The sequence below is a fragment of the Stegastes partitus genome, unplaced genomic scaffold (assembly GCF_000690725.1).
Source record: "Stegastes partitus isolate 25-593 unplaced genomic scaffold, Stegastes_partitus-1.0.2 Scaffold1613, whole genome shotgun sequence".
Classification (NCBI taxonomy): Eukaryota; Metazoa; Chordata; class Actinopteri; family Pomacentridae; genus Stegastes; species Stegastes partitus.
This window is the reverse complement of record NW_007579344.1, coordinates 53,375-80,478: the sequence shown is the minus strand read 5'-3', so window position 1 is coordinate 80,478 and position 27,104 is coordinate 53,375. Positions and strand designations below refer to the sequence as shown.

The 27,104-nt window shown below is 45.3% G+C and overlaps 1 protein-coding gene across 1 annotated transcript in view; it reads left to right on the top strand.

Annotated features, from left to right (window-relative positions):
- The first annotated feature begins 339 nt into the window (after positions 1 to 339).
- Positions 340 to 27,104, top strand: part of LOC103371588 (membrane-bound O-acyltransferase domain-containing protein 2-like) — a 46,758-nt gene continuing 19,993 nt past the window's right edge. The window contains exons 1-2 of the mRNA XM_008300960.1: positions 340 to 666; positions 22,531 to 22,676. Coding sequence (XP_008299182.1) covers positions 583 to 666; positions 22,531 to 22,676 — 230 coding nt within the window. The 5' untranslated portion in view covers positions 340 to 582. The remainder of the gene's footprint in view (positions 667 to 22,530; positions 22,677 to 27,104) is intronic.

Below are 27,104 nucleotides of genomic sequence, written 5' to 3'. Positions count from 1 at the left end.
GTTTGTCAAAACCAAATGGAGTGATGTTTTTTTTCTTTTTTTAATAGGAAAACGAATAGATTAATCGTTAAAATAGTCGATAGATTAATCAATAGGAAAAAAATTACAATCGGCAGCTCTGGTTAGCTGATGGAGCTGGTGGGGCTGACTGCGCAGATGCCTGATCAAAACGTCACAAAGTCAATAAACCATTATGAGTGTTTACAAGTCACACAGTCTGTATTCTGATGTGAAAATAATTTTAAAAAATAAAGAAAGCACACAGTTTAATGTTGGTAAAAGTAAAAAAGAAAAAAAAGAAGAGATAAAAGAAAAAACTCGTTCGTTCCTAACGGCCCTCCGACGAAAGCGAGAGTGCGCAGGCGTGAAGGCTCTCGCCGCGGTCGCTGCTCTCCGCTGGATGTGTGCGGTGGATGACAACCGTCCAGCTCGTCGCAACAACAGCAGCAGCAGCGGCGGCGGCGTATTTATCATCGCGGGCAGCCGAGGGGGAGTGAAGCGAACCGGAGGACAGCAGCAGCAGCAGCAGAGACGGAGAAAGAGAGAGAGAGAAAAAGAAAGAAAAGGATTTACCGTCCAAGCATGGCTACCCAAACGACAGCATCATGCACTGGATCCACTCTGTTGCAGCCCATCAGCGAAATTATCAACCTCCCTCTCGACCAGGTACGTTGTTTGGATGGAGAGAGAGAGAAAAAATAAAAAATCCACATCTGTGAACCGGGACGTGGGTTTTAAAGCATCTATCTGTGGATGTAACGTGAGCAGAGGCTGGTGATGCGCACCGATCTGGACTCAAATCGTTAGCTTAGCCTTGCGGATTTAGTAAAAAAAAAAAAAACACAGCAGCGCACAGAAATGAGTGTTGGTGGTGGTTCACTATCACCACCTAGTCTCCTGTCAGGCTACACTGGAGCTAATGCCCTTTGTCTCCTCTTCCTTTACAACCTTAATCCAGCTGCTTTCCAAACTGGGGGTCTGTGGGATCTGCTCTCCGGTGTGATGTGGGGCTTAAATTTCACTTCATATCCAGCAAAGACCAGCGTGAGCAGCAATGATCACACTGCTCAGAGACACACAGAGCATCTAGCATTGTGTTACCAAAAAAAAAAAAAAACCCAGCTGCAAGATGGGAAAAAAAAAGAATCAGGATTTGTGGATGATGTCTTGCAGCACTTTGTGGCGTGTAGGGAGGCATGTGTGTGTTATGATGAGATCAGGCTGCACGTTTCATAACTGCAGCTCATGGACTTCTTACATTCACACAAGCCCTAAATCTGCTCCACGAGCATGTGGTCTTTATTGGGGAGAGTGGGCACCACACCTCCTCGGCGTGCTGGGATCTGGTTACGGCTTTAGGTGTGGCTTGTGTGGGGCCGTGGGATAACGCTAGGAGACAGTTTTCTGGAGTGGAAGTCGTTGCAGTATGTGCAATGCAAACATTTGCACTCCAACAATCACAGGCGCCACACCCGCCACAGCTCACGCATCGGCTGCATGATTTGTGCGAGTTGCCCGAGGGCGACTTGTGTAGAAGAAAGCTGGAAAAATCCTGCTTCCACCACTTTGCCTAGAAAACGCTGTGATGTCGCTGTTTGTGTAGATACCTGGATACCTTTCCTGTTCCTGTCACACTTATGGATGTTGCTGTTGTTGTAGTTCTGTAAACCAACTTTGTGATCCTATATCACACGCCATCCATTTGTTCCTGTGAGCATGAGAGTTCCTCAGCTCACTAAAAACTCTCCAGAAGTCCTTTTTCCTCCAGTGTCATCAGCAGCAGGATCACTTGTTCTTATCTTTGCTCTTTTGTTCTTATCAGCACCGGGTCGAGCCTATTTCCTCCTCATGCCCAACATTTCCACGCACAGACCTTAAACTCATGACTTCTTGTGTGTCTGGGAGGAAGTTTGCTCCCTCAAATAATGGTTTCAACATTGTTTAGTTCATGTTTAAAGTGGTGGTTTGTTTGTTGAGTGAACGAGCCGTGTGCCGACGTGAGCCTCTGTCGGTGGATCATGTTTGACTTCTTGTTGTGGTTTGAGCTGTGAACCTACTCACAGATTTTTCATCCTCCGTCCGACCTGCATGCTCAGAGAAGAATGCTTCCTCTCTCCACCCAAAATGTTCCAGCCACTTGTGAGGAATGCTGCACGGTGAGAACGGAGGGACCAGCGAGTTCACTCCAGTGCCACCCCCAACATGGCCTTTTGTAATCTGTTATCACAGCAAATATTCATCCCAGATACGTTTTTGGATCGTTCTGGTAATAATAACCGTGTGCTTTGTGTGAGCTCATGCTTGTATTTGGACTGAGCTGCTGTGGATACCACCGCCTCACACAACAGGAGCAGCTGTTGTGATTTTATTCCCTTGTTTCCTGCAGTATGCAGTCGACCAGTGGGCAGGACTCACATGTACGTGTTGAATTAACACCTGATGGCGGGCCTTCCTGGTGTGATCGTCGTAAAGTCGGCCTGGGCGACGTGACGCTTCATCAACAGCTGAAAGAAAAGTAGAACGTTTGATAGTTTCACTTAAAAGTGTTAGACGCCACAAAAGCGTTGAGTTTGCACACAAACTGGTCCATAAACAGCCCATCCATTGGTGCTGGAACCCTGTGGCCCTCCCTCCAGCCGGCAGCTGCTGGCTGAGGGTGAGGTGGGCTTTACGCTGTAAAAGCTTCCATCTAAGCGACGCCCTCCGAGGACTGACGGTCTTGACTGCGGGGGCAGGATCAGCAAGTCAAAGCTTTAACTTGCTTCACTCTGGTCACCCTTTGCTATCGTCCTGTCACGCAATGATTCCTTTATCCTCATTAATGCTGGTTTGTGTGTGAATGTACTGCTTTGATAAACAGGCTCAAGTAGTTACAATCAACGTAAGGTGGCTGATTTCAAATTGAACCTACTTTCTGTTGGTTTCTTTTTAAATATAGGTCATTAAAATGACATTTTATAGTAATATTTTTCTGCCGTGTCACCTCGCCCTGATATAAAAGCATAAACGTGACCTTTACTGGCGCCGGTGCTGATAAACCGTCTCCTCTGCGGTTTATCAGCTCCTAATCTGATTATCAGTTTGACATTTGAACCTGGACTGTCCATAAAAGCAGTTGACTGTTTCACCTCAGCAGCACAGAGGCAGTGACGAGTCGCCCAAGTCGTGCGTTTGTTGAAATATCGGCGGCGCCTCGAGCTGAGCTTCAGTCGTTCAGCTCTTGAATAAATACCGGCTGAGCGAGAGAGAAATGCGTTGCACAAATTGCACAGATAATCATGAGCTATTGTTTGCTGGACAGGTGTCAACCCTTGTGACAGGGCGGTTGTTTGCCCCCGCTGCCAACTGGGTGCCCCGGTCTGCCAGGGCCGCTGTCAGCGCCACAGAAATCAATACGGGTCGCTCACATGCAGGATGATCTGTGTGGCCCCGCGGACATGGGCGCTGTTTTGATGATTATTACCGCGGCGCCTCGCTGTATGTTACTGGGACCGTGTGCATCGTATGCTGTGGAGGAGACGAGGCCTCGGCACCGACCCGGCCGGAGCTATAACAGGAGCTGTGAAATCTGAACCGACGCTGGGATTCCTTCTTTCTTTCTTAGACAGCCTACTTCTCTCAGACGCTGCATATTTCTGTACCCACACGAACAGCTGCTCTGATTCACGGGGATCCTAATGTAGAAAATCTTTATTTATTTTGTGATCACAGTTACGCATCCCGACCTCGAGCTGCGTCCGCCTCGGGTTCGATGGTATCGCTCGTCATTAAAACCTCGTGGAGTGAAGGCCGCATCAAGTGAGACTCTTGAAGACATTGACCTGACAGTGTTGGCATTTCACCCCCCCTCTCTGCCCTCAGCTGGAAAACCCACTTCACATCTAGGAACTGACTGTCAGGAGGCAACAGATTTCTAGTTGTAGATCATCACACAGCACCCGTAAATGTCCTTTTTTTTTTTTTTTCAAATGCAGATGTTTGGTCGCTCTTTATCTCTCTCTGTTTCCCTTTTGGACATTTGATATTATACGTGTTTACACGATTGAGCCGGGCTGAATCGCTGATCAGCTGGCATTTTCTGGGTCAGTGAATCAGGTCCGGTCTCTGGGGTGGAATGTTTGCAGGTCCGGCTTGTTTTTTTTGTTGTTTTTTTTCCCCCTCAGTGGCGTCTCATAGCACAATATCCAGTTTCAGTTTATCATCAGAACATCCCGCAACTCTGTGACCATAAAAATCTAAATTAAAGTTTATTTTTTTATCATTTTGATGACACTGACTGTATGGTTTCCTCTGAAAAAGGGCCTTTTGTGGTTCTTTGGATTGTAGCATCAGCTGCGACGCTCCTGCTCACAGCTGCAGCTCTTTCAACAGCTGGACTCCTGGTGCATCTCTCCTCCACACATAGACGATGAACTCTAATAACTTGTTATTTGTTTGTGCAGCTCTTCATTGTCTTGCCGTGTAATATACGGCGCTTATTGTACCTGCTGGCCCCTCTGTTTATTGTTCATGCGGATGAAAACTAAAGGCTGTTTTGTCGAAGCGACGGTGACCGATGTGGAAATTTCCGCCTGCTGTCACGCGTTTGATGGACAATCTTCTTTGCAATGCATATTTCTTGCAGCATATTTAGAAATTGTAAATATTTAGTGGAGTTATTGGATGTTGTCGGTGTCAGCAGCGACCTTAAAAAAAAAAAAAAAAGAAGCAGGACGGCAGCAGCATGCATCATCTAAGATAAAGCTGAGACGTCTTGTCAGGTGATGATTGTTGACGGCGTGTTAGCGGAGCGCGCTGGCTCTCCCAGACAAATTCATTTCCGCCTCAAAGAAACGACGTCCGATTGCCGACACATCCCTCCCGATGATTTAATGGCGCAACCAGTGAAAATGTGATATTTTTTCTGCTTTTTCATCTCGGAATGGCAGAACGGTCATGCTTCTGTTTGATGAATCCGCCGCGAACGCTCAGGCCTCCGCTGCTCGTCGGTCATCTCGCCGTGTAAAGATGCCGTCTCGTAGCTATCGGCTGGCGGTCCGCCACTGCTTTGTGTCCTGTTGGTCACAACAGGCCCAGCTGTACAATCGCTCTTCTGTTTATGCGACATATTGGATTGCAGTTTGTCACAGTCAACGGCCACGTCTGTTATCATGATAACAAGCCTGCTTTTGTTGCCGCTGCTGAATTTCCCACCGGGCGATTGTGCCGTGGGCCCGCGAGCCACATACAGCGCGCAGAGTTTGACTCCCGGCGATCTTTTCATCCGCTGACAATTCCCCGCAATCAGTCGCACAAGTCTCTGTGTTATTATAAACGAGAGGTTAAAACGGCTTTAACTCAGGTTTGGACGCTGCGTGGTGGCTGCTGGGCCTCACTGGAGAAGGATGCTCAACTGTCATCTCTGATCTCTCTGCCTCATCTCATTAGCCCTCATGCTAACATTTGCTTCTCTCAGAGTATTTTTAAAGTGTTTCGGGGATCTTTGCCTGAAGAATCTCATGTTGGTTTCCCGCTGAGGTCTCCTGCCACTGACTGAGTCCCCAGATCCCCAGGCTTGGGACTGCTGGTCTTCCTTTTTAAGCCCTTGGGTCTTGTCAGAGTTTCTCTACCTCCCCTTTGCCTTTAATTGGCTGCCCTCTGGGGAGTTTTATCCCTCCAATTGATTTTCTTTCCTCGGCTCTCTGTAATGCAGTGCTACTGGCTGCTGCCGTTATTATGGCGCACAATCAAGCATGTGCGACTCCTCCTGAGGAAAATGGGATGGCTCGGCCACGTCGTTAACGCCGCTGGGCGGTTGATGACGGGCGACGGTGACAAACGGGCAGTTCTTCGTTAACGTGGCCGGACTTTATGATTATGGCTTTAATGCCTGTTTATTACAAGTGTGACATGTAATCCAGAGACGGGCAAGAACCGGTCCTGTAGGAGGGATCAGTGATAAAACTTTATTTTGGATGTTTTTTGGTTGTTTTTTTGCAAACATTGTTAATATTTAAATCTAGTATTTCATAATCTTTTTACTCACTGAGTTTGCTGCTTTTCAGAGAACTAACTACAGTCGTGACCCGATAATCGACCCTTAACAATCCTAAACTTTACCATCTGACAGGTTTTTAGGAAAAACCAACAGAACCCATAAAAGCAGCGTTAACATAGCGACAGCCTTGGATTCTGACTCCGACATGACATTTAATGTCACCAATCAGGATGACGGCGTATTATCTGACTGAACAATCCCACAGATTGGCTACGTTCACACTGCAGGACTTGATGCTCAATGAGGATTTCTTTGTGACTTCCTTCACGTTTCCAGTTCAATGCGACTTGTATGTGATCTGCTGTGTGAACTTCATACGACCCAAAAGTGTCCCGCATGCGCAGAAGAGGACACGACGACGTCACACGCAGCGAGCGTGCTCAGTGTTTATGCAAGTAAACATGGATGGTAACGGTGGAGCGTATCCTGCGATTTTAAAGTAGTTGTCCAACCAGAGCCAGCACATGTACAACATAATCGCCATGGTTGTGGTGGTGTTCTATAGTATTCTATAGTATAGCCAAGTACTACCTGTGCATTTCGGCCACTTCCACCCCGTTGGAGTGCTCCTCCGGGGTGGAAGTGTCCCTTCCAGCATCAAGCCCTCCTTGTATCTCGACCTCCGTCTTGACAATCCAACAGCCTTGCTATCCGACATAAAAGAAGGTTTTACATTTAGTGTCGGATTATCGAGTCCCGACTGTACCTACCATCACCTCCAGCTTATCCTCTGTTACAACCAAGTTCCTGAGATTTAAGGTTTCTTTTATCGAAGCTAAAGCAGCTACTGGGTCATTCTAACTTTGACCGCTTCTTCATAAAATTCACAAACCCTCTTCATAAAATCACCTTTTTCATTCTCATCTCTTCTTTAGTGACTCCTCTCTGACCCTGTCCTCCTCACATCTCTGTTTCAAACCTTAATATTTAGTTTTTTGTAGCTGTCAGAAGGATTTTGAATGAGATTTTGTCCTCTGTATTTATCAATATCTTCTTCCTGTCTGCTGTATTAGTAGAGCTGCAACTATTTAATTAATTGGAAACTGTTGTGATATTCTGTTGATCAGTTTAAGTAATTTTTGGTAAATTTGAATGTTCCTACTGAACATCATTATATCAATATCAACAAAACCAGACATTTTGAGGCTTTGACAAACACTTGATGGAGATTTTTCCACTGTTTTCTAACATTTTGTTGACCCGACCACTAATCGCTTAATTAGGAAAATAGGTGACAGATTAATTGGCAATAAAAATGATTGTTAGTCGCGACCCTAATTATCAGGTCTGAAGCGCGGTGATGACTGCCGTGGGCGTGGGCGTGTTTTCCCTCCATCCACAAGTGCAGCTGTGGTTTTGCCAAGCCATTACGCTAAAAGCAACGATCAGATGTCAAACAAGGCCTGTATTATGTTAGCAGAGCGAACGAAATAAAACTCATTTGTCTGTCTTCTGCAGCGCTTCGCCTCTTCCGTGCTCGTTGCCAGTTCTGCTGTTTCACCGGCTGCCGGTTGTGTGACTGTAGATGCAGCGAGCGAGGCGGGAAACCTGCGCCGCTGTCGTTCCTCTTCAACCTCAAGTGCTCGCAGTGGCCGCAAAAGTGGACGTCCGCATGACTCAGCGAACTTATTAGCTCCGTCGGTAATGGCGTGGTGCTATGAGGGCGGATTGGGTTTCTCTGCTGAAAAAGCCTCCGCTCTCGGGCCTGGAGCAGCGGTTTAATGCGTCGTCGACAGACAACGTGTTTTTCAGGGAATCGCTTCAGCTGCTTCCATCTACAGGCCGAGCACCTCGACGTGTTTGACGTTGTGGACTGTGAATCGATGCCAACAAGCGGGCCGCGGCGGCCTCTGGTTGCGATGACGCCGTCACAGTTTAAGTGTGCGTCGTTGGAAGGCGTTAATCCGTTCCTACAGCGCGTTTGAAATGCTTCAGCCTTTGCGCTGGGTTTCGTGTCAGGCCGGTAGCGTCCACGTCCGGCGCCGAGGCCTATAATTTCACCACAGTTAAGTGCAGCAGCTGCTCGTTTCTGGTTTATTCGCCGTCGCTCGGCCAGGAGTCCAATGGGATGAAGTAGACGCATCCAATATAAATGAGAGGACATGAATATTTATCGGCGTGACTTTGCTCTGTCACTTGTTACTCCATTGAGGTGAGTTAGTGAGGGCGTTCAGCTGATTCACCTTCACAGGAGCACACAGACGCTGTCACATTCACTAAGGCTCAGTCGCCTTACCTCTAAGTGGCTCCACGCTCCAATAAGTAGTCAATGCGAGTATTGATCATTCTTAAAGTACAAGTTGCGCTGTCATCTGAAAAGTTCAGGTACTAAAGGCGGAATTGATTCACGGTGTTCACTCTTCAGAACCTTCTGACATCGATTCCCTTGAACCCGATCACCTGTGCCACAGACGGCTATACTATCCAGGCCTGGAGAGATTTACTGCTTCACACGAGTTCCCTCTGGAGTGATAACAGTTACCTCCATTTAGACGACACGGAGGAAATTCATCCTGTTTTGTTTGAGACAAAGAAAAGCAACAGACAAATAGTGGAAATATAAATGCAGTTAAATAAAATGGGGAAAAAAGTGTCTGATTCTGGAGCTCTGGACTGGATCAGATGCGTGTTTCAAAACAGATTTGACTCGACTCAGGTTTTAAATCATTTAAAGTTTATGTGTTTGTCAGGGTCTTGTTTTCGTCCCGCAGTAGACGGTTGAGTCCTGCTTCTGTCGGATGCACCACAAGTCATTGTTCTGACCACAAGAACCGGCCTCGTAGAACCTCTTTCAGGACCGTTTTTAGATAAGAAGAAAGTAACTTCTGGGTTGGTACTAGTGATGCACGGTATTGAAATTTCTGGCCGATACCGATATTAAGATTTCTGATATTGCCGATAACCAATATCACCGATGTCAATATTCAATTTTTGTCCACACTGAAAAATGCGTATCAGTAAGCACTGTGAGAAAACTATTCAGAAGAAGCCCAACAAATTCGACCACATAGTCGTCTTTGTTACGTAACAAAAGTAAAACATATTTTAAGATATTTAAAGTTTCAGTCCAGGAACATTTAAGTAAAAACAATTGTGAAATAGCAGTGATATGACACGTAGAGACAAAGGCGCTGACGTTAGACAATCATCGGCTAAATTTGTTCATCGGGCCGATACCGATATATCGGAAAAAACACTAATATCGGCCGATACTGCAGTGGTCGCCGATATATCGTTCATCCCTAGTTGGTACTTCTGAGTTTTATCTGTCTGCTAGATGTCCTCATGAAACATCAGTCTTCTCCTCTCGAGCGCCGCCATCAGCAACATAAAATTCAACGTCCAGCTTCCTACATGCTCATAGAACTGGAGTCACATCCAGTAGCTGCTGTTTGTTGTCGTTCGATGCTCTCGGCCGGCAGATCCTACGACGTAGTGAAGCCAAAAAGGACCAAAGGGCCGATTAGGTGGTCATTCCTGCAAACAGAAAACTGCAAAATCATCCTTTGTATTTGCGACACGCCTTCTCCTCCGTTCAGTAACATTTCAGTTTCCATCACCTGTGCGACTGTGAGGTTCGACTCAGCTCCGTTTCCATCATTGACATAGAAAGTGATCACAGTATCGATCGATTGAAGTCGTCTCAGCTTCTCCGTCTGTCGTCCTCCTTCTCTCTCGTGAGGTGTGAAACCAAGAGAAGGATCAAAAACTTTACCATGTACGCAAACAAGCCGGGCCTCCAAAGTGCTTCTCTGGTAAAATGGGACGCGGCTGCAGATGAGACGTCTTCCGGTGGCCATCAGGGAGGTCGATGTTGTCTGTGGTGGAGTAGCTGAGCATTACCATCGCAGAGCAATCACAGAACGTTCACCCAGCCAGCAAATGTCAGTTACTTAACATGCTTATGTAACATTAGCCTAGCTTTTACAGTCTTTTGTAACTTTACAGGAAAAAAAAGGAAAAAAACCTGCCTTTTGTGCTGTTTAATTCCAATACGCCGGCATTATTTTTGCGATTTCAAGCAGATTTTGATCATGAATTGAAGGAAAAGCTTGCACGCTCTGCTGTAGGTGTGGCGATTAGAGAGTCATTTGTAAAGATCTGTTTGCTGAGAGGTTGTCTCCTCCTGCTCAGAGCACCATTGAGAGCTTTTGCATATACGGTGCTGTATCATAGCAACGCTTTGCTTTTCTTTTTTAATCTTGGTCGTGGTTGCCAAAGCTCGAAATACTCTGGAATCAGTGCTAGTCCCCCCCCCTCCTCCTCTTTACTCTACAACTATTACCAACCGTTTAATCACTTGAGACTGACAACACAAGTCAAATTTAGGTGCCACTTTCTCTGAATCGTGGCTGGTTGGACTCCTCACACTGAAGCTAATGAGCAGACAAAAGGCCTCGCCGGTGACGCCGACCTTTTCGGTGACAAAGGGCAGAATTAAGGCGTCCAACGGGATCTGGCACGTTTGTATATTTCAGGATTAGGGGATTCTGAATCACCAAGGCGTGCGTATTTGTTTCATTTCTTGCGTCTCATTATTTGCGAGCCTTATGTTGTCTCTGCACACAGGCAGCAAAAAAAAAGAAGACGATAAGACTCTGTCTGCCAAAGTTGTCAAGCTCTTCTGGATGTAATTGAATGTACTATAATAGTTCTCGGGGGGCTCAGTATTCATTAATGATGCAGGGTTTTTTTCCCCCGACTGTACAGAAGCTCAGGCGCAGCGCCAAAGTGTGTTTGCAGAGCGCCTTCGTCAAACAGAAAGGTAAGCTGGACACAGGAGCGACCTGCCAATCGCCAATCACTGTTTGGACGAGGCTTTGTTTGATCGGTGTGTCACAGATGCTCGGTTTCTGCAGGATAGCAGAGTTTGGTGGAGCTGCCAGTGTTGTCTTTTCAGATGCTTCTAAGCACAGTCGCTGTGGTTTTAGCATCTTTACTGTAGCTTTACTGTCCACAGCAGCTCTGCAGGGAGGAGAAGAGGCAGAAACACTCCACAGTAATGTTGAACCTGGACTTTATCTCCTGATCCGGGGCGGAGAACCAAGTACACAGCGTTTGATAACTTTGATACTCAAACTTGGGCCTATCCAGACACTTTATGGGGGATTACGGTAACTTGATGCACTGTACTGGCTTTATGCTGGTGAGCTCACACGCTGACAATAGCAGGAGAGTTGCTCACTTTCCACAATAAAAGCCCCGTGGACCTACACAAACCCCTCCTCCATAAGGTGAAGACTTTGCCTTAGTAATTATATGTTATTACACATTTATTATCATATCATATGTAGTCTTCCTGTGTGTACAAACTAAACTAATCCACATATATTTTGATTAAATCTCAAACATGTTATTTGGTTAACTAAATCAACTTTTGACTACGTAGTGCCACTTTTCTTTCACAAATATGATAAAGGATGGTCACCTAAACAACCATGACTGTCCTCAGGAGCCCAGACAGCAGCTGAGCCCTTTAAAAACACCAAAGCAAAACCCTGATGCTGGTTTTTATTGCTGTGGGAGCTCTTCCCTCTGGGTGTGGACCCTCAGAGCAACAGGAGAGGAGTCTGCTCACGAGGGCACAAAGTGTTCTGTGATTATTGTTTCTGCTCTTATGTGTGGAGTTCAAAGAAGGCATTCCAACCAAGCCTCTACAATCTGGTCATCATTCCAGAAACATGCAACAAAGACTATCAGCTAAAAATGGATGCACAATTTTAGATTAAATCTGCTAATTCATTACTTGAAGCCGAATAGTCTCAAGAAGCATTACTGAGGCAAGACCGGTCACGCATGACAACACACCCGCCCTCCGTCTTTGTACGTTCTGTGTGCACAGCTGTGGCTCACGTCCAAACAGCACGAGGGTGTAGATTAAAGTTTGGTTGGAGACCGGGGATGTTACTGATGAGTAAACCCTCTCAGCAGCTCAGTGTGAATGAAGCGGGGTGAGGCATCCAGTGTTCTAGCCCTCAGCACTGACTCGCTGTCTTTCAGTCGCATCGGAAAGCCTGTCGCAGCACATCCCTTCCACCTAAAATGATTTTTAATTTAGTTCAAATTGTTGTTGACAGGCTCCTTAAATGTATGGACTGTACATATGAGCTGTAGATAAGAGGCTTTGGAGTTAGTTCCTCAGATAAGAACAACAGATTCTTTGAAGACTCCGGTGTTTGACAGTTTTACATGGAGACACCTGAGGGGAAAAAGACTTTCAAGGTCATTTCTCACCGACGTTTACAACCATCAACCTGATGCAGCCTGTTCTGGTGTATTTTGACTTTATTAGAAAACAAAAAAAAGTTTTAGGGAAATCCATCCACCCATCATCTCTACACCTTAATCCTCACCAGGGTCATGGGGGGCTGGAGCCTATCCCAGCTGACTCAGGGTGAAGGCAGGTTCACCTGGACAGGTAACCAGTCTATCACAGGGCTACACTTAGAGACAGACAACCAAGCACACTCACATTCACACCTACGGACAATTTACAATCACCAATTAACCTCAACATGTTTGTGGACCTTGTGAGAGAACCCACGCTGCACGGGGAGAACATGGAGACTCCACACAGAAAGATCCCGGGTGTCCTCACCGGGACGCCAACCGGCGACCTTCTAGCTGTGAGGCAACGGTGCTAACCACTGAGACACCTTGCAGCCAGCTTTGAGGAAATGCATTTGCAAAATCTATTCTGGAAAGAATGATCATATTTACTTGATCGTTTTTCCTGTAGGCGATGTGACCACTTGGTTATGTCTTACGTCTGCTTTGGCTCCGTGTTCATTTTTTGGTCATCTGTGTGTTTTTATGTAACGTTGGCAGAATAGAGCCCAACTGATGCTGGATGATTTTAAGGCCAATACCTACTAAATGCAGGTTTAGTTGGGGTAGTGGGGCACGATCACGGATACATGTGGCTCCTAAATGTCCCTGTTTTACTCTTGCAACTCTTAGTTGATTCAAAATGGCTCAGATTTCTCATTAAGAGTGTTATTATTTTTTCTTTCTCTGTGGAAGTAAGTCAGATTATAAATCAAATAGCAGTCATGCAACCACAGGCAGCAGGAATGTATTCTATAGCCGACATAATGAGTCAACATTAATTTTTATTAGATCACCTGTTGGCATTGTGGGACATACTGGAATTTGCATTTTGCAGATTGTGCATGTCATGTCTTTAAAGTGTTGCTGTGTCTGTCTGAGCCTCGGTGTGTCTCTCTCTCTCTCTGTAACGATGCCAGCACAACTCTTGTATAATTATATGGCTGGCAGCTGTTTGCTAGTAGCTGCACACATCAAAACAGCAACGAAGCTCATTGAGAAATGTGGAGGGCCAGTAGGAGAACGTAGAGTAAAGAAGGGACCCAGAGAGAGAAACGTCTGAGCTCAAGGTCACCCAGACAATGTTCGACGCTCCCAAGTTTGCAAGACCCACTCAGGACTTTTTCCACAGAGCGCTGCCTAATTATACGTCCAAGGTTTCGTCTTTCCTTCCTTCTGTTCTGTTGTTGCTGTGCTCACTTTTGCGCTGACATGGTAACGCACAACACGCACATTAGCCGAGGTGCTGGAAATCAAGGTCACTCAAGGTTAATGCATCTCACAGCTTTATCACTGCACATCCTCTTGTGCACCAGGACGACTTCTCAGGGCATGGAGGTGACGTTTCCTACCGAAAGCAGCCCCGTAGTCTTTGCCTGTGACGGCTTTAGGCGCCACACACAGACACACACACACACATATTGTGAGCGTGGTTCTGGCCCAGCACTGCTGGTTGCCTTGTGAGGAATGGCTGATTGTTTGGCTATTAATAGCCGGCCTGACCGTAGAGCCTGACTGGGATCTGTGGATCAGCTCAGCGAGGAGAGCGCCACACTGCAGGCTGTAGCACCCCTGTGTGTGTGTGTGTGTGTGTGTGTGTGTGTGTGTGTGTGTGTGTGTGTGTGTGTGTGAGTTTGTGCATCATTCCACGCTTCCTTTGGGACGTTCTTATCCTCGCAGCACGTTTGTCATTGTTTCCGACATCCTCACAACTGCTAATTCAGCCGTTGGTAACGCACTTCATCTAATAAGTGGGCTGGCTTTGGTGTATATGGAGGCCTGTGTTACCTTCTTTTTATTTTATCCAGCTGGCAGCCTCGTGACGCGACTTCAGGTGAAGAACTTGTCAAAGTGTCAAACTTTTGTTTCTGGGATTTGTGTGTGAGCGTTTGTGAGCGGGGAGAGGGGGCACTGCCAGTGGCACAAAACAAGTCAAAGCTTTGTTGTATTGGTGGAAAAAACAAGAATGCCGTTGTTCCCATACTGTCAGCATGATCTAGCTGCAGCCGGCGCTCACACACACACACACACACACACACACACACACACACACAAAAGTTGGCTTGTCTCTAGGAGCCATAACCACTTGTGCTCACATTTATTGGCTAAGACTACAGTAGTCATGACATTGCTTGTGTTTCTGGCAGACAGCATGTGTACGTGCACATGTGTTTGTTTGCGTGTTTGCGTGAACACTGGCACACGTCTCATCCGCTGTCATTTTCCTCCAGCCAAGGACGAGGCTGAAGAGCAGCAGAGGATGGAGCGGCGTCACATTCTGCAGCCGCCTCTTTCCGCTAAATTGGTTTCTCGGTGCATCTGATGAAATTTACTCACAAATGGCGCAAGTTTGTCCTCGTGTAGTATTTTGCACTGCATGTTCTGAAAGAGACAGTTTAGCAGCCCTCTGTCTCCTGCTCTGCTCTTCCCCGCTTCGACCGCACCGTTTATACCATTTACAAACGCTCTCATCATCAGCTGTTTTTAATCCTCTGGGAATTAGACATCAGTGCTCTTTCCAGCTCTCACTTAACATGAGAACTGCTGCCAGCTGCTGTTTGCAGTATAGTACTCGCTAAAGAGGATAAGGCCAGCGTATGCGTAGCGCACCGTATATCCTCCATAGACACTTTCTGCGTAGACTACAGACTGTGACACTAGTTGAGTTTAACTTCAAGGCTTTGATTCTCCTCCCTTCCCTCTGGCAGCGGCAGCACGACTCCGCATGAGTCAGTGTGGGCCACAGCTGATGGAAATAAAATGAGACTGTGCTGAGCAGGACTGTAGCGTCACAGAGGCTGCATGAGTGGAGGAGTGTTGGGGGGTTGACTTAATGACGTGGAAAAAAGGGTTTTATGCTAATGACTGTCTAAATTTATCTCTCACTTTGTGTAGAGACACACACACACACACAAACAAGTGCACGCACACATTCACAGACAGGAGCCCACCAGTCGCAGTGAGTAAGGCTCGGATAGGGAGGCACACCGCTCTCTGCAGAAAGGAACTATTTTAGTCTCTGGGTGCTAAACGTGGACTGTGCACGGGGAGGAGGCAGAGAAATACTCTTTATGAAAGGGGATATTACCCCGTGTGTGTGTGTGTGTGTGTAGGTGTGTGTGTGACGGAGATGCTACTCAGGCCCATTGAAGGAGTGAAAGTCATTACCAAGCAGAAAGCTCTCTCATGGGAAAAGCGTCCCGCACCTACAGAGAGCAGGTTAGACTCAACAAGACAGTTTTATTAAGATGTTTATCTGTATTTTTCTCCCAGGGGAACCTTTTTCCTCCAGCCGTCTCATCACACACACACTCTGACGCTGGCAGGTAAATAAACGTGTCAGTAGAAAGGTCATTCAGACCGGATGCAAATTCAAGCCCCGCTGATGCTGGACGTGTCTGAGGCCAAACTCATTTAAGGGATAATAATCAATATATCAGTAGATGTTCTTTATATATAAGTTAGTTATATTGAAAGAGGGAAAATTATGAGGTTATTATTTATTAACTTTTAAACCTCTGCTTGACCTCTTTGTGCTCAGCTGTGCTCCATACTCTACTACATGTGCTGCAGACACAATGGAGTCTATGTGATGAGTTGCTCCAAGCATCTTTTTGTGCATTATGTTCTGTTGCTATTTTTCTTTTTTAAAATATGGTGATACTGATATATCTGAGATAGGCCAATGTTAGTCGATAAAATTGGCTAACCAATATTTCGGTACGTCTATAATGAAATTTCTCTCGTTTACATATTGCTGCAGTTCCTAAGATGTGTGTATGGGCCTTTTTTTTTTAAACTATTGATTCAACTACTGTTCTTCAGAGGCCTCGCATTGATTTCTACACGAGCACTACCATTCATGCAACCTGTGGTTTGCTGGATATTAACCAAACTAACACCGAGCTCCGTGGACGTCAGCGTCATGCCGGCAGTCGAGTGTATTGGACGGATTGCCAAGAATGTCGCTCTTCATCTGGTGCCAACTTCAGGAAAACTGTTTGAGTTAAATGACTTGACATCCACTTAATAGACTGGCACGCCGTTGTGTGTCCTAATGACTTTAGTGATGCTCCTCTTGTGCCAACATCAGCGTATCAACAATCAAGTTTGTTGTGGTTGCTGGGTTTTTTTGCGTCCAGCCCAATTTGACTTATTTAGTAGTTAGTATGTGGCGATACCGATCCAATACCATTACCCTGGAAAAGCAAACTTTCAGTGTTGTAGATCAGCTGTAGCACCTGGTTGTGATACCAGGAGGAGTCATTTGGACTATGGGCAGCTTCATGTTGCACATAGAGAGTATTATGGGGTTTAGCTAGCAAAGTTCCACCACAACAAAGTCTTCTGTGATGCTTAAGGACCTCCAGTCAGAGCTTCTGTGTTTAAAACAAGCCAGGATCATTTAGGACAACAGTCTTATTTCCCATTAGTATATGTACCAGAGCTTCTTGCTGTAGACTAAAACAACTACACCAGCACAGGACATGTGGTCATGATGCTCCATCAATTTACCAAATATTGATCGATGATGCCTGAGACCAGCAAGAAAGTTATTCCGACTTGCACACCTAGCATCCTGCCGCAAGACGACTGTATGACAGCGGACGTACAGAAATGTTTGGGCTTGGGTTTATGCTGATACATCTCTAGTTTTAAGCATTAGATGGATTACTGTGTATTTTGAAGCAGATATTCCAAGATCCTTGATGGCAAATTCCAAAAACTTTGGTGATGATCTGTTAACCTTTAAGCTGATCTGCATCGTGTCAGAAGCGTCTTTGGGTTATTAACGAATACCTGTTAAAATAATGACCGTCCCATGAGCCCCAGCCGGACTTTGTGTTTTTTCTTGCAGATGTTAGTAACTCATTAAACTAAAGTAGTAGCAACTGGTTTGTATTTAGCTTAAAGCACAGCTTGGCCTACGGATAGCCCGGCACAGTTACTTGCATAGTTCAGTCTTGTTTTGTAAAAATAACCAACCACCCATCGGTCCATTCCTGTGCTGTCCCTCCTTTCTTTCTTTACAACTCTCCGGCTGATGAGTTGGATTAAAACACAAGTGAAGGGAGACAAGTTATATGTAAAGCGCCTCCTTGGCTTCGTATTCAAATCGTGATTGCAGGTGAAGGCGTTCCTTCAGTGATCGAGAGAAAATGTAAAAATAGGCAAAGTGGTGTGCGAGCGAGGTGAACGGTGGTGCATTGCTCCGGCCCTGGGGGCATTTATGTTTCCCTCCCTCACACGTACACAGACATGCACACTGTATTTCACTCAATAATGAGCTTCAGGACGCTGGCTTATCTCTGTCTTCCACTGCATTCACAATGACTTCCTCCCCTCCCCTCCAGCTCTTTTCCCTCCGCCAGTCTGTGTCAGTCTATAACGTAGCTTCTTAAAGCCGAGCTGAGCCGAGCCCTGTGCCACAGCTGCCAGGAGGAACTGCCTGACAGCTTATTGCCCCTAATCGCTCACTGGCGCCTGCTACCCATCGAAACATCTGCATGTCTCTGTGATCCATACACACTGCAGTGATATGTGATTAATCTGCTGATGTCCAGTATTGAGATAAAGTGAGACTGTGCTGAAGACAAAGGATGAGGGGAGCTGCATCTGAGCTCTATTGTCTAAGAGGGATTTGTTAACACAGGTTAGAAGAAAGAAAATAAAGGAATTATGGTCTCTGTCTTCTGCCAAGAAAGTTTGGTCGAGTTTGTGGCAAGTTTCCAGAATCCCACCGCTTGTGTTTGTCGGCTCTGGTTTGCTAGTAATCGTATAAACGTATGATTTTAACGACACCTATAGTTCATTGAGTGTTTCTCTGATCAGCCCGTGCTGTCCTAAGTTAGCCTCCTTCCCACTATATTTAGTCTTTCTTCCGAGGAACACATTTCAGCGGGTTTGCTGCAGTGCATTTATCCAAAATAGCGGTTTTCCTCTTTCCGTGGCTCCCTTTGAATCTCAAAGCAGTTCTGCAGCACAGATCCTGCGCCCGCCGTACATTCTGAAACAATAAGAGCGCTGGCTGTACCCCAGGGTAAGTTTGACTTCAGAGTGAATCAATAATGGAAGAGGAGATCCATGTATTATGAATGAAGAAACAACGTACGCTGGCACTGGCGCTTGTCTATTGCAAAGTGTTTATTCAATAAACAACTATCCCAACACTGGCGACAGGCTGAGAGGAAACACATTTAGCCTCATCTTTCCACAAATCCTGTGACTATCAGGACCGATATTGTCTCTTTGGCCTTGATCTTATTGTTTTTGCCGCGCGGTGCATTATCTAAGATGATACCGTAACTTTGCTGCAAAGTACAGCGCGCGCCCAGGAGGTAGGAGCACATTTCCCACAATCCTTTGGATTCATGCGTAAGGCCATCTTTTATGCAAGACCAAAAAATCACAGCTAGGACGCCGTGTTGTCACTTGACGGTGTAAAAATCACATCTGTGAGTGGAATGTAGCGCGTCGGCTGGCATGTGGTCCCGTTATGTAAGTGTTGCTCAGGTGAGAGAGCTGTTTCAGAAACGCTTGTGTTTACATTGACAGTTTATTTCTCAAGTGCTGGCATTGATTCCAGCGTTCCTACATTGCGTTTCACTGATCTGGTGTATCGGTAGCCAAGGACGGGATGTAAATAGTTTGAGTCACTCATGTAATCTACCCATGAACAATGATCTGCCCGCCTCCCGCTGAGCTGAACACACAGCACGAGGTGGTGAGAGATTTTTCTTTTTCAAGGTAAATGATTCAGATGAATTGACGTATAGTGCACAAAGTTTATGGTAATTTGCACGGACATGTTCCTAAATGCAGATCGTAAGTAAAGCAGCCAATTGGCACGCAGTCGCTCTTCCTGATGTCATTCTATACACTGAGCTCAGTCGTGTTTGCTCACCTGCAGCTATTCAATGCTCGTATTACGGGATAACGTGTGAATGTTCTCCTTCGTATTTAGCTCGATATGATCAGTCAGTGATTAAATAAGACTCTCCGGCACAGTTTTTGAAAGATTTTCCCCCAGTTAATGAATCATCTGAGTTTTCTGTTTGATGGTTTGGGAGTGAGTTTAGCTTCAGGGCGACTGTGATCTCTGATAAACCAACCAGTCATCAACAGGTCCAATTACAAGGTAAAGGTACAACAGTCAAGCAGCACAGGTTCCACGGGTCGCCACCGATGACGGCTCTTTGAAAAGCAAGCTCATCGATAAACACAACCTCAGGACCTGAACGTTGAGAGCGGAGCCCGGCTCATGTTTCAGCGGCGATATCGGGTTTGCACAGATATATGTCGTATATGTCGTCCAACAATGTGACTTCCTTTTTTATTTATTTAAAAAACAATATATATAAATTGAATATAATGCAGCTCCAACTGTCAGTACCGTCTGCAGCGCATGCAGCAGAGTACGTCACAGCTGAGCAGACAGTGAAGATGCTAGAAAGTTAATAAACAATGGCCCAACCTTTTCCCTTTCAGTGTTGCTCTCTGTGCTTGTATATATAAGCAAAGAATATCGGCCGACACGTCGATATGAGAAGTTTTTACTCCCTAAAAATTGGTATCAGCACCAGATCCAAACTTCAATATTGGTCGAGCTTTAATTGAGAGGTTAATGTTTGGTAGGGAGCATTTTAAACTGTTTGCTCTGTAAACAACGAGCTCAGTTGCTGCTTTCACAGTCGTTTTTTTGCCTCATCACTGTTTTTTTGGACTGAGGAGCAAACAGCTTCAGAATCAGGATGTTCTACTCTGTCCTTAGAATACATTTCTGTGTGCACATCCGATCACAGTGCCACAACTTTTCCATGAAGTCATCTGCTGTTATCTGCTAGTTGTGTAGTAATTATTCATGCTTCATAATCAAGTGGTCCCTGGTTTGAAAAGTGAACCGCTGCAGTGTCATCCTTCATGTTGCATGAAAAATGCATGAATAGCGAATTGACGGTCGGTCAGTCAGAGCTCTCAGGCAGTTCGCAAACAGCTTCACTGTGCTGCTGCCTCGAACAATACAGTTCCTCTGTCACGCCCTTCCACTTTCCCACATCAAATTCCTTCCTTACAAAGCAATGTGTTGATACCCGGGGAGGGGCTGATTTCACACTCTTTTACTCTCAGGGTAAGACGGATGTTGTAGTTCCTCGAGTTCAGCTCTGTCGTTGCTTTAACAGACGACCTGCTGTATGGTGTATCTGTACGTAGTGTCATAAACGCAACAGAACTCCTCCTGTTGTGATTCCTGCTGAATTTGTGCCTCAGCGGCTGCAGTAAGTTGTGGTTGTTTGCTGGTTTGCAAATGAGCCAGTCAGTCATCGTGTGGGCAGGCACCAAAGCTCACAAGTCAGCTTTTCATTCAACCAAACAGCGACGGCTTTTTCACTAAGAGAGCAGCTTGAAGTAATCAAAGCGTGAAATGACATCCAAAGCTGTGGATTGGGGTAAACACTGGTTTTTATATATAAAATAAAAAAATAAATAAAGCTCAGTTCTATGACAAGTCTGAAGAGATGTGATTCGTTTTTATTACCATGGCGTTTTGCTTTATTTTTAGCACTTTAAATATGAGGAAGGAGGTGTTATTTGCAGTTGAGCCGAGGCCTAATTTTGCCAGACCGGTCATACTAGAGTTTGGCACAAATGTATGAGAGCGGCGTTTAGTTATTCACATCAGTCAGGGAATGATTCAAATTGAAACTAGGCCTGCTTACTGTATTATTCATGGTCGAATGATGAAAATAGCAGCCGGTGTCGATAAAAACTAATCTTTATTGGCACGTAGCTGGGTCGGCTTGTTTGCCTTTGATCAATAACAGACAGACGGATGACTTGTAGTTCGGATACGATGGAAATCCTTCGTGAAGCAAACACTTCGACCGGCGCATTGCTTAGATTCTGTTTGCGTTCGGTTCGGGGTTAAGCTCGTGCGGTAACAACGGGACCTGCTCGTTTGTTTTAGCTTCTCCTTCTGGATTACTCGTTAATTATATTCATTTCAGTCCCAATTGGGTTCCTCCCCTTGAACAATACCAGCCGTAACAATAAAAGAACAAAAGAGGCCGGCTCCTGTTGTTGAGGTTGTGTGTGTGTTTTGTGTATTCCTGGGTACTCGGAGAAACAAAAAACAAAAGCCCAGATATTTGCTGCCAAATACCACCTGAAATCAGACACGGGGGCTAATGCGGCGGATGATTTGTGGCTACGTCTCTTAGGCGTGCAGACGAGATGGCCTATGTACTTAGGGCTATATCTGTCCCTCTCCCTTTCTCTCTCATTAATCATGCAGGATCCATAGATAATGGATGGTGCGCATGGTGTCTCTAGCCTTTCACTGCTTACCGGCCAGACGGATCTGTTAACATGACCTATATACATCGGCAGGCCATTGTGTTTTCAGACACGCGTCGCTTTGTGTGACTTTAAACAAACACGAAAGAGGGGGGCTTAGCGGGACGAGAGTCACCTTTTTCCACTTTTATCTTTAATGATGAATTAGTTCTGAGTCTGCTGTGCATTTCCTGCATTTGCATTTGTTAAAGAAAGACCAAAAGGCAGACTTTAGAGGGGAAATGAAGGAATAAATCTGCAATTACTCAGTGTGTTTTGCGGTGACAGCGACGAACAGCCCAACAGCACGGGACGCGTAGATCTTCACCAGCATCAAACATCATCCTTGAGTCGTCATTGTACATGCAGACCTACACACACCTTAACGTCAGGCGATGAGAGTCAGACATCACTGCACAAGGTTAGCCGTGCTCGCTGTCGTTACAGCGGCGGAGAGCCTTGGGATAACGAAATCCAGTCAGAGAGGTTTCCATTGTTCTCTTCCTGATTCAGTCAATCTCACTATTGACAGGAGTAAAGCCTCTTTGCGGTGCCATTTAGAGACATTAAGAGATGAAATGCAGTCTCAAACACCCACTCTAAGCCCTCTAACCCAGCGTGACTACGACCTGGCGAGCAGAATGTGCCATCCAGAATGAATGTTGAAATGTTTTTCAGAGATGGATGCATTTTAGGTTAGTTTTTACTTTAAGAAGCGATTTATTGCTGCTCAGTGGACCATGCCTTTGTTTACTACTTCACATGTAAATGAAACCCATAAACACATCCAGATCACAGCATTCCTGCTCATGTTTGCACCTCTCCACGTGCAGGTTAACTTTGTGGCATGTCAGCTGTTCGCCCTGCTGATGGCTGTGTGGTTTCGGCTCTACCTCCACCCCAGTAAGACCAGTCCCTTCATCAGACATGTGGTGGCCACTCTGCTGGGCTTCTACTTGGCTCTCTTCTGTTTTGGCTGGTGAGTCACCCCTCTATTTATTCTGCTGCTCTCTTCTTGTCATCACTGTCCTTTTTATCTCAGCTCCTTCCTTCCTTCCTTCCTCACAATTTCTTTCTACAGTATTATGTTAGCAGCATTGTTTTCCTGCAGACTGCGGCCCAGTTTCACAACATCATGAATGCATTTGCTTCTGGATTCTTGGAAAGTCGGGATCACGGTGATCTTTAACTCATTAGTTTGCAAATTTAAATAAGTCACTTTAATATATGAGGCAATTAACACTCAATGGGTGAAAAACAGCAGGGTGATAACATGTCCGACACACTTCCTGTTCTTGCCTTGGTATTGCTGCAAAGCTAAACATTCAGTAGAAGCAGCGAACACAGCCGTTATGTACATGATGGGAGATGGGAACGATGCTCCACATGATCCTAATGTGTGATAATGTACATGCACTGGGCAGGAGACTTTGTCATGGTGTCCATTTATGAGATATCTCTCCGACAGAATATGAAATTATTCGGATCAGATCAGGGGCAAAAAAGAAAAACTTTTATCCCTATTTGAGAGGATAGTGTTATTGTCATGGTTCAGTTATTGATATATGAAATGTTATGCTATAATTAAAAGGCCACCTCTGCGATAGTCGTTTCTATTTTCCTACATTTCCCACAATCCTTGTTCATAAACCCCAGAGTGATGTAGCTGACAGTGTTTTTGACTAAATTAACTTTTAGCCTGTGCATACTTCTTTTAACATGTAGGTTTATCCTTTAGAGGAGTGAAACGTCTGGACTGTATGAAGTGAACAGAAGAAACTGAACAACACATTAATTATCTCCTATCCTGTTAACATGCTGGATCCCTACATGCATTTTACCAACTTCTGAATGTTTCAGCTTCAGTTTAAGGCTAGATTTTCCTTTGAAGGCTTCGATGAAAAGAGCTGTTTCAACACTATTTACTTGTGTTGTTGATAATGGTCAATAAAAGGTTTGATATTAAAAGAGCGCTTCATTCATTATCTGTTTTTATTTCTGAATCTGTCTTCGCTGCTTGTCATTCATCTCTCTCTCTCGTTATCACTCTACATCTTTTCGCTTGACTGCTTTTTGTCCGCCATCATCCTTGTTCTCCCTCCTCCCCTCGCCTCCGCAGCCCTTCCCCTCTTCACCCCAGCCTCATTCTCTTCATCCTTGCCAAAGCAAATGGGTCGATCGGATAGTAACTGATATCCAATTAGAAAGCGATTGCCCCGTAATAGACAACCCACTGTACCTCTGGCACGGCGCCTCTCAGAGTGTTGCTGTGTGTTTGTGTGTGCGCACACAAGAGCAAACATTAGGAAACATTAGCCGGAGATCCAGCCATCGGAGGCTAGCAGGGGAAAATTCTGACCAGAATCAGTGCTACCTGCTCATCACGGAGGCCTCGCTTCACCTCGCCGACGCGTGGTTCATGTTGCAGGACTCAGCCGACACCGAGCTGCTCGGTATCATTTGTTGTGGACACGTAGGAGAGGTAGTGTAGCTGATTGCTGAATCAGACGCAGGACTCTCTTCTCGTCAGTGTCGCCTCACAGTGACTCACACCGCTAAAGCAAAGCATGCACTGATAAATAAAGCAAATCTGTCATCTTTCAGAGCATATTTACTTTAAAAAGGGGAGTTTGCTGTCGGGCTCCATGTGAATCGATGTCACCACGGGTTTCCATATGACTAATATGTTTTGCTTTATTAAGATAATCCTCAGAAAACTGGCATCATATCTAATGCTGCACATTTTTCAGTGTTTTGTTTCCTTTTTGTCCCATTTATTTTTAAAATAAAACATTGTTTAACATGAAAAAAGGGGTCTGGATCTCCATAAACAAGTTCATGAAAGGCTAATTTCTGCAGAACATGTCACCACATCGTAACCACAACTTGGCAAATCAGTAAATGTACAGTAGGCGCTCAGGAAATGAGGAACTGAAACATGAAATTACTCAGACAGCGCGTGTAAAATGAGTGTGCTGAGCAGCGAACGGGTATATTTGGTAACAAAACAAGTACTGTACAATATTCCCGTACGCCAGAAGGAAACAAAAACGGAAGAAAGACAGAAAGACAAAATAGGACAAACATTTGGAGTTTAACAAATGTGAAATGAGTCAAGATGATGTCAGACTTTGTTCTCTGCGTTTGGCCAACGGTCTATTTCTGTCCAAATGGAACAAACGATCAATATGTGAAGTTTAAATCTGTGAAAGTCCACACAAGCGTTTTATTTTCTGCAGTAATTAGTAAGTAATTAAAAGACCATAAGCCCATGTAAACGTCTGTAAGCAGATCCATTTTACAGAGGCGATATATCATGTTTAGTGTACAAGGCCCCACTGGTCCAAGTTAAGCATTTTAGTCTGAATTATGCAATAATTACAGGATTAAAAGTGTTCTAATCACTTAACTTTCTGATTTTACAATAGATTCAACAACACAGAGACCAGCTGAGATTATTTAATAAACTTGCCAAATGGAGTAAGGCTGCAAAACTCGTCTAATGCACAGATGCATCCATGCACATGCCTTTATTAACACACATGCATGCTACTACAAACTTGTATTGTGCACACACACACACACACACACACACACAGTGTTCTTAGAGGACACCTGGCTGTCGGTCCTGGAGGAGCTTCCCTCCAGATGCTGCAGAGTTTATTTTAGGATGTATTCCCGCTCTGTCAGACACACACAAGCTTGTTTCTGAATGTCACTGGAGAAAACAATTGGAGAGTTGACTTCAGACGAGGACAAACAGATTTTCATGTGTGTTTAATGTATTCTAGGAGTCACAGCGTCTCTTTGTGCAGGAATTCTCCAAAACATTTCTCCCTCCTCCTCATCCCGAGACATCACAGCAGTCTTAACTTTTTATTTGCCGGACGGTCGATTCCACTCACCCACCCTGATGCTCCCATGTTTCCTGCCAACACTTGATGCCCTTGTCCTCTTTGTTGACTCACTGCTAACACAATGTGGCATCTTTCCCCTCCTGGAGGGTTTGACGTCGGTCGGATCACACGCTGCGCCCTTGAAAGGCCCGTCCCGGAGCTTCTGCTGCCTGTAGGAAGGCAGGTGCTGCTCATATGGCCGAGTTTGATTAACACACACGTGCATAGATTTACTGCGATGGTGCGATATTACTAATCCTGCAGCTGGAAGGCACGGGAATCAATTAAGAAGACGGTGTGATTGTGATTGTCGTTATCCTGCCCTGTGACTGGAGATGACAAATTAGTGGTTGCAAAGGTCCAGCCTCACATGGCTGATAGTGTGACTGTGGTTTTGTAATGCTGTAATTTCCTCTTACTAATATGAGTATGGGATGACAAAGCAGGATGTGGATAGCAATACCAAGAACAAATAGAGTCTAATATAGTCCAGTATGAGGAAGGGCTTTTTGTCTCAGAAAGAAAACATTTTCCAGTAAATATTAAAGGCTTCATGTTGTGTTTTCTGGCTTTACTTTAGTGTGTTGTGCCACTTTTTTGTGCATCAAGCTTACAAAGTCCACACCAAAAGGAGTTGTGGGAGTTATTCCCTCCACCCAACTCCAGGTTTTTCTTCTGTTACTTATTGATGTCAGCGCGTCACACGACCCAGCGGACCCTCAAATGAAGAATTAGCAGCTGCCTCCCAGTCCGCCACTATATCCTCACTACAGCTGCTTCTGCTGGAGGTATGCTTCCGTTCTCATAGATCTGGATTTACTATCTTACCAATGGTGCCTTGCTTCCACTGGGACAGCAGAGCAGACTAAACTTTTCAGGAGAGGTGGTCTTAAAGAGACAGGAGCTAAAAAATGGTGCGTTTCAGATAGACGGTGAGAAGAAGTGCTGCAGCAGCAACGTACAATATGAGACAAAAAATGTGTTTTTGGACCATTAAAGTTTTATTTAACTCCTAAAAATGTGTCTCTGCTCATCAAAGTTATTAACCTAGAGGCCTTTCTCCATTAAAATCATCCTTTCCTGCCTTAAAACTACTTAGATGTAACTTCACGCTGTTGCCTTCTCTAGAATTCACAGATCTACATCCTTCCTCCTTCTCTCCTCACCCACGCCTTCACCGCTTACAGCAGCTCGAGCACACCAGCTCACCAACAACCCTGCAACACTTTGTGCTCCACGATGACAACCTGTAACGTTGGACTAATTTACCAAACCTGATTCTCAAGGTTAATAATAATAATACAGAAAGCCCCGCCTCCTGTAAGCTGATTGGTTGCTCATGTTTGTGACATATGAAACCCAGGAAGTCTGAATCTGTGTTTTTGAGACGGCTGTTTGTACGCTGCAGTCTCAGGGTGGAAAGGCTCTGCCGTGGTGTCGACTGGATATTTCACTCATGATATGTTCAAGGTTCAAGGTCCAAAGTTGCTTTATGGGTAGATTTGCTTTGC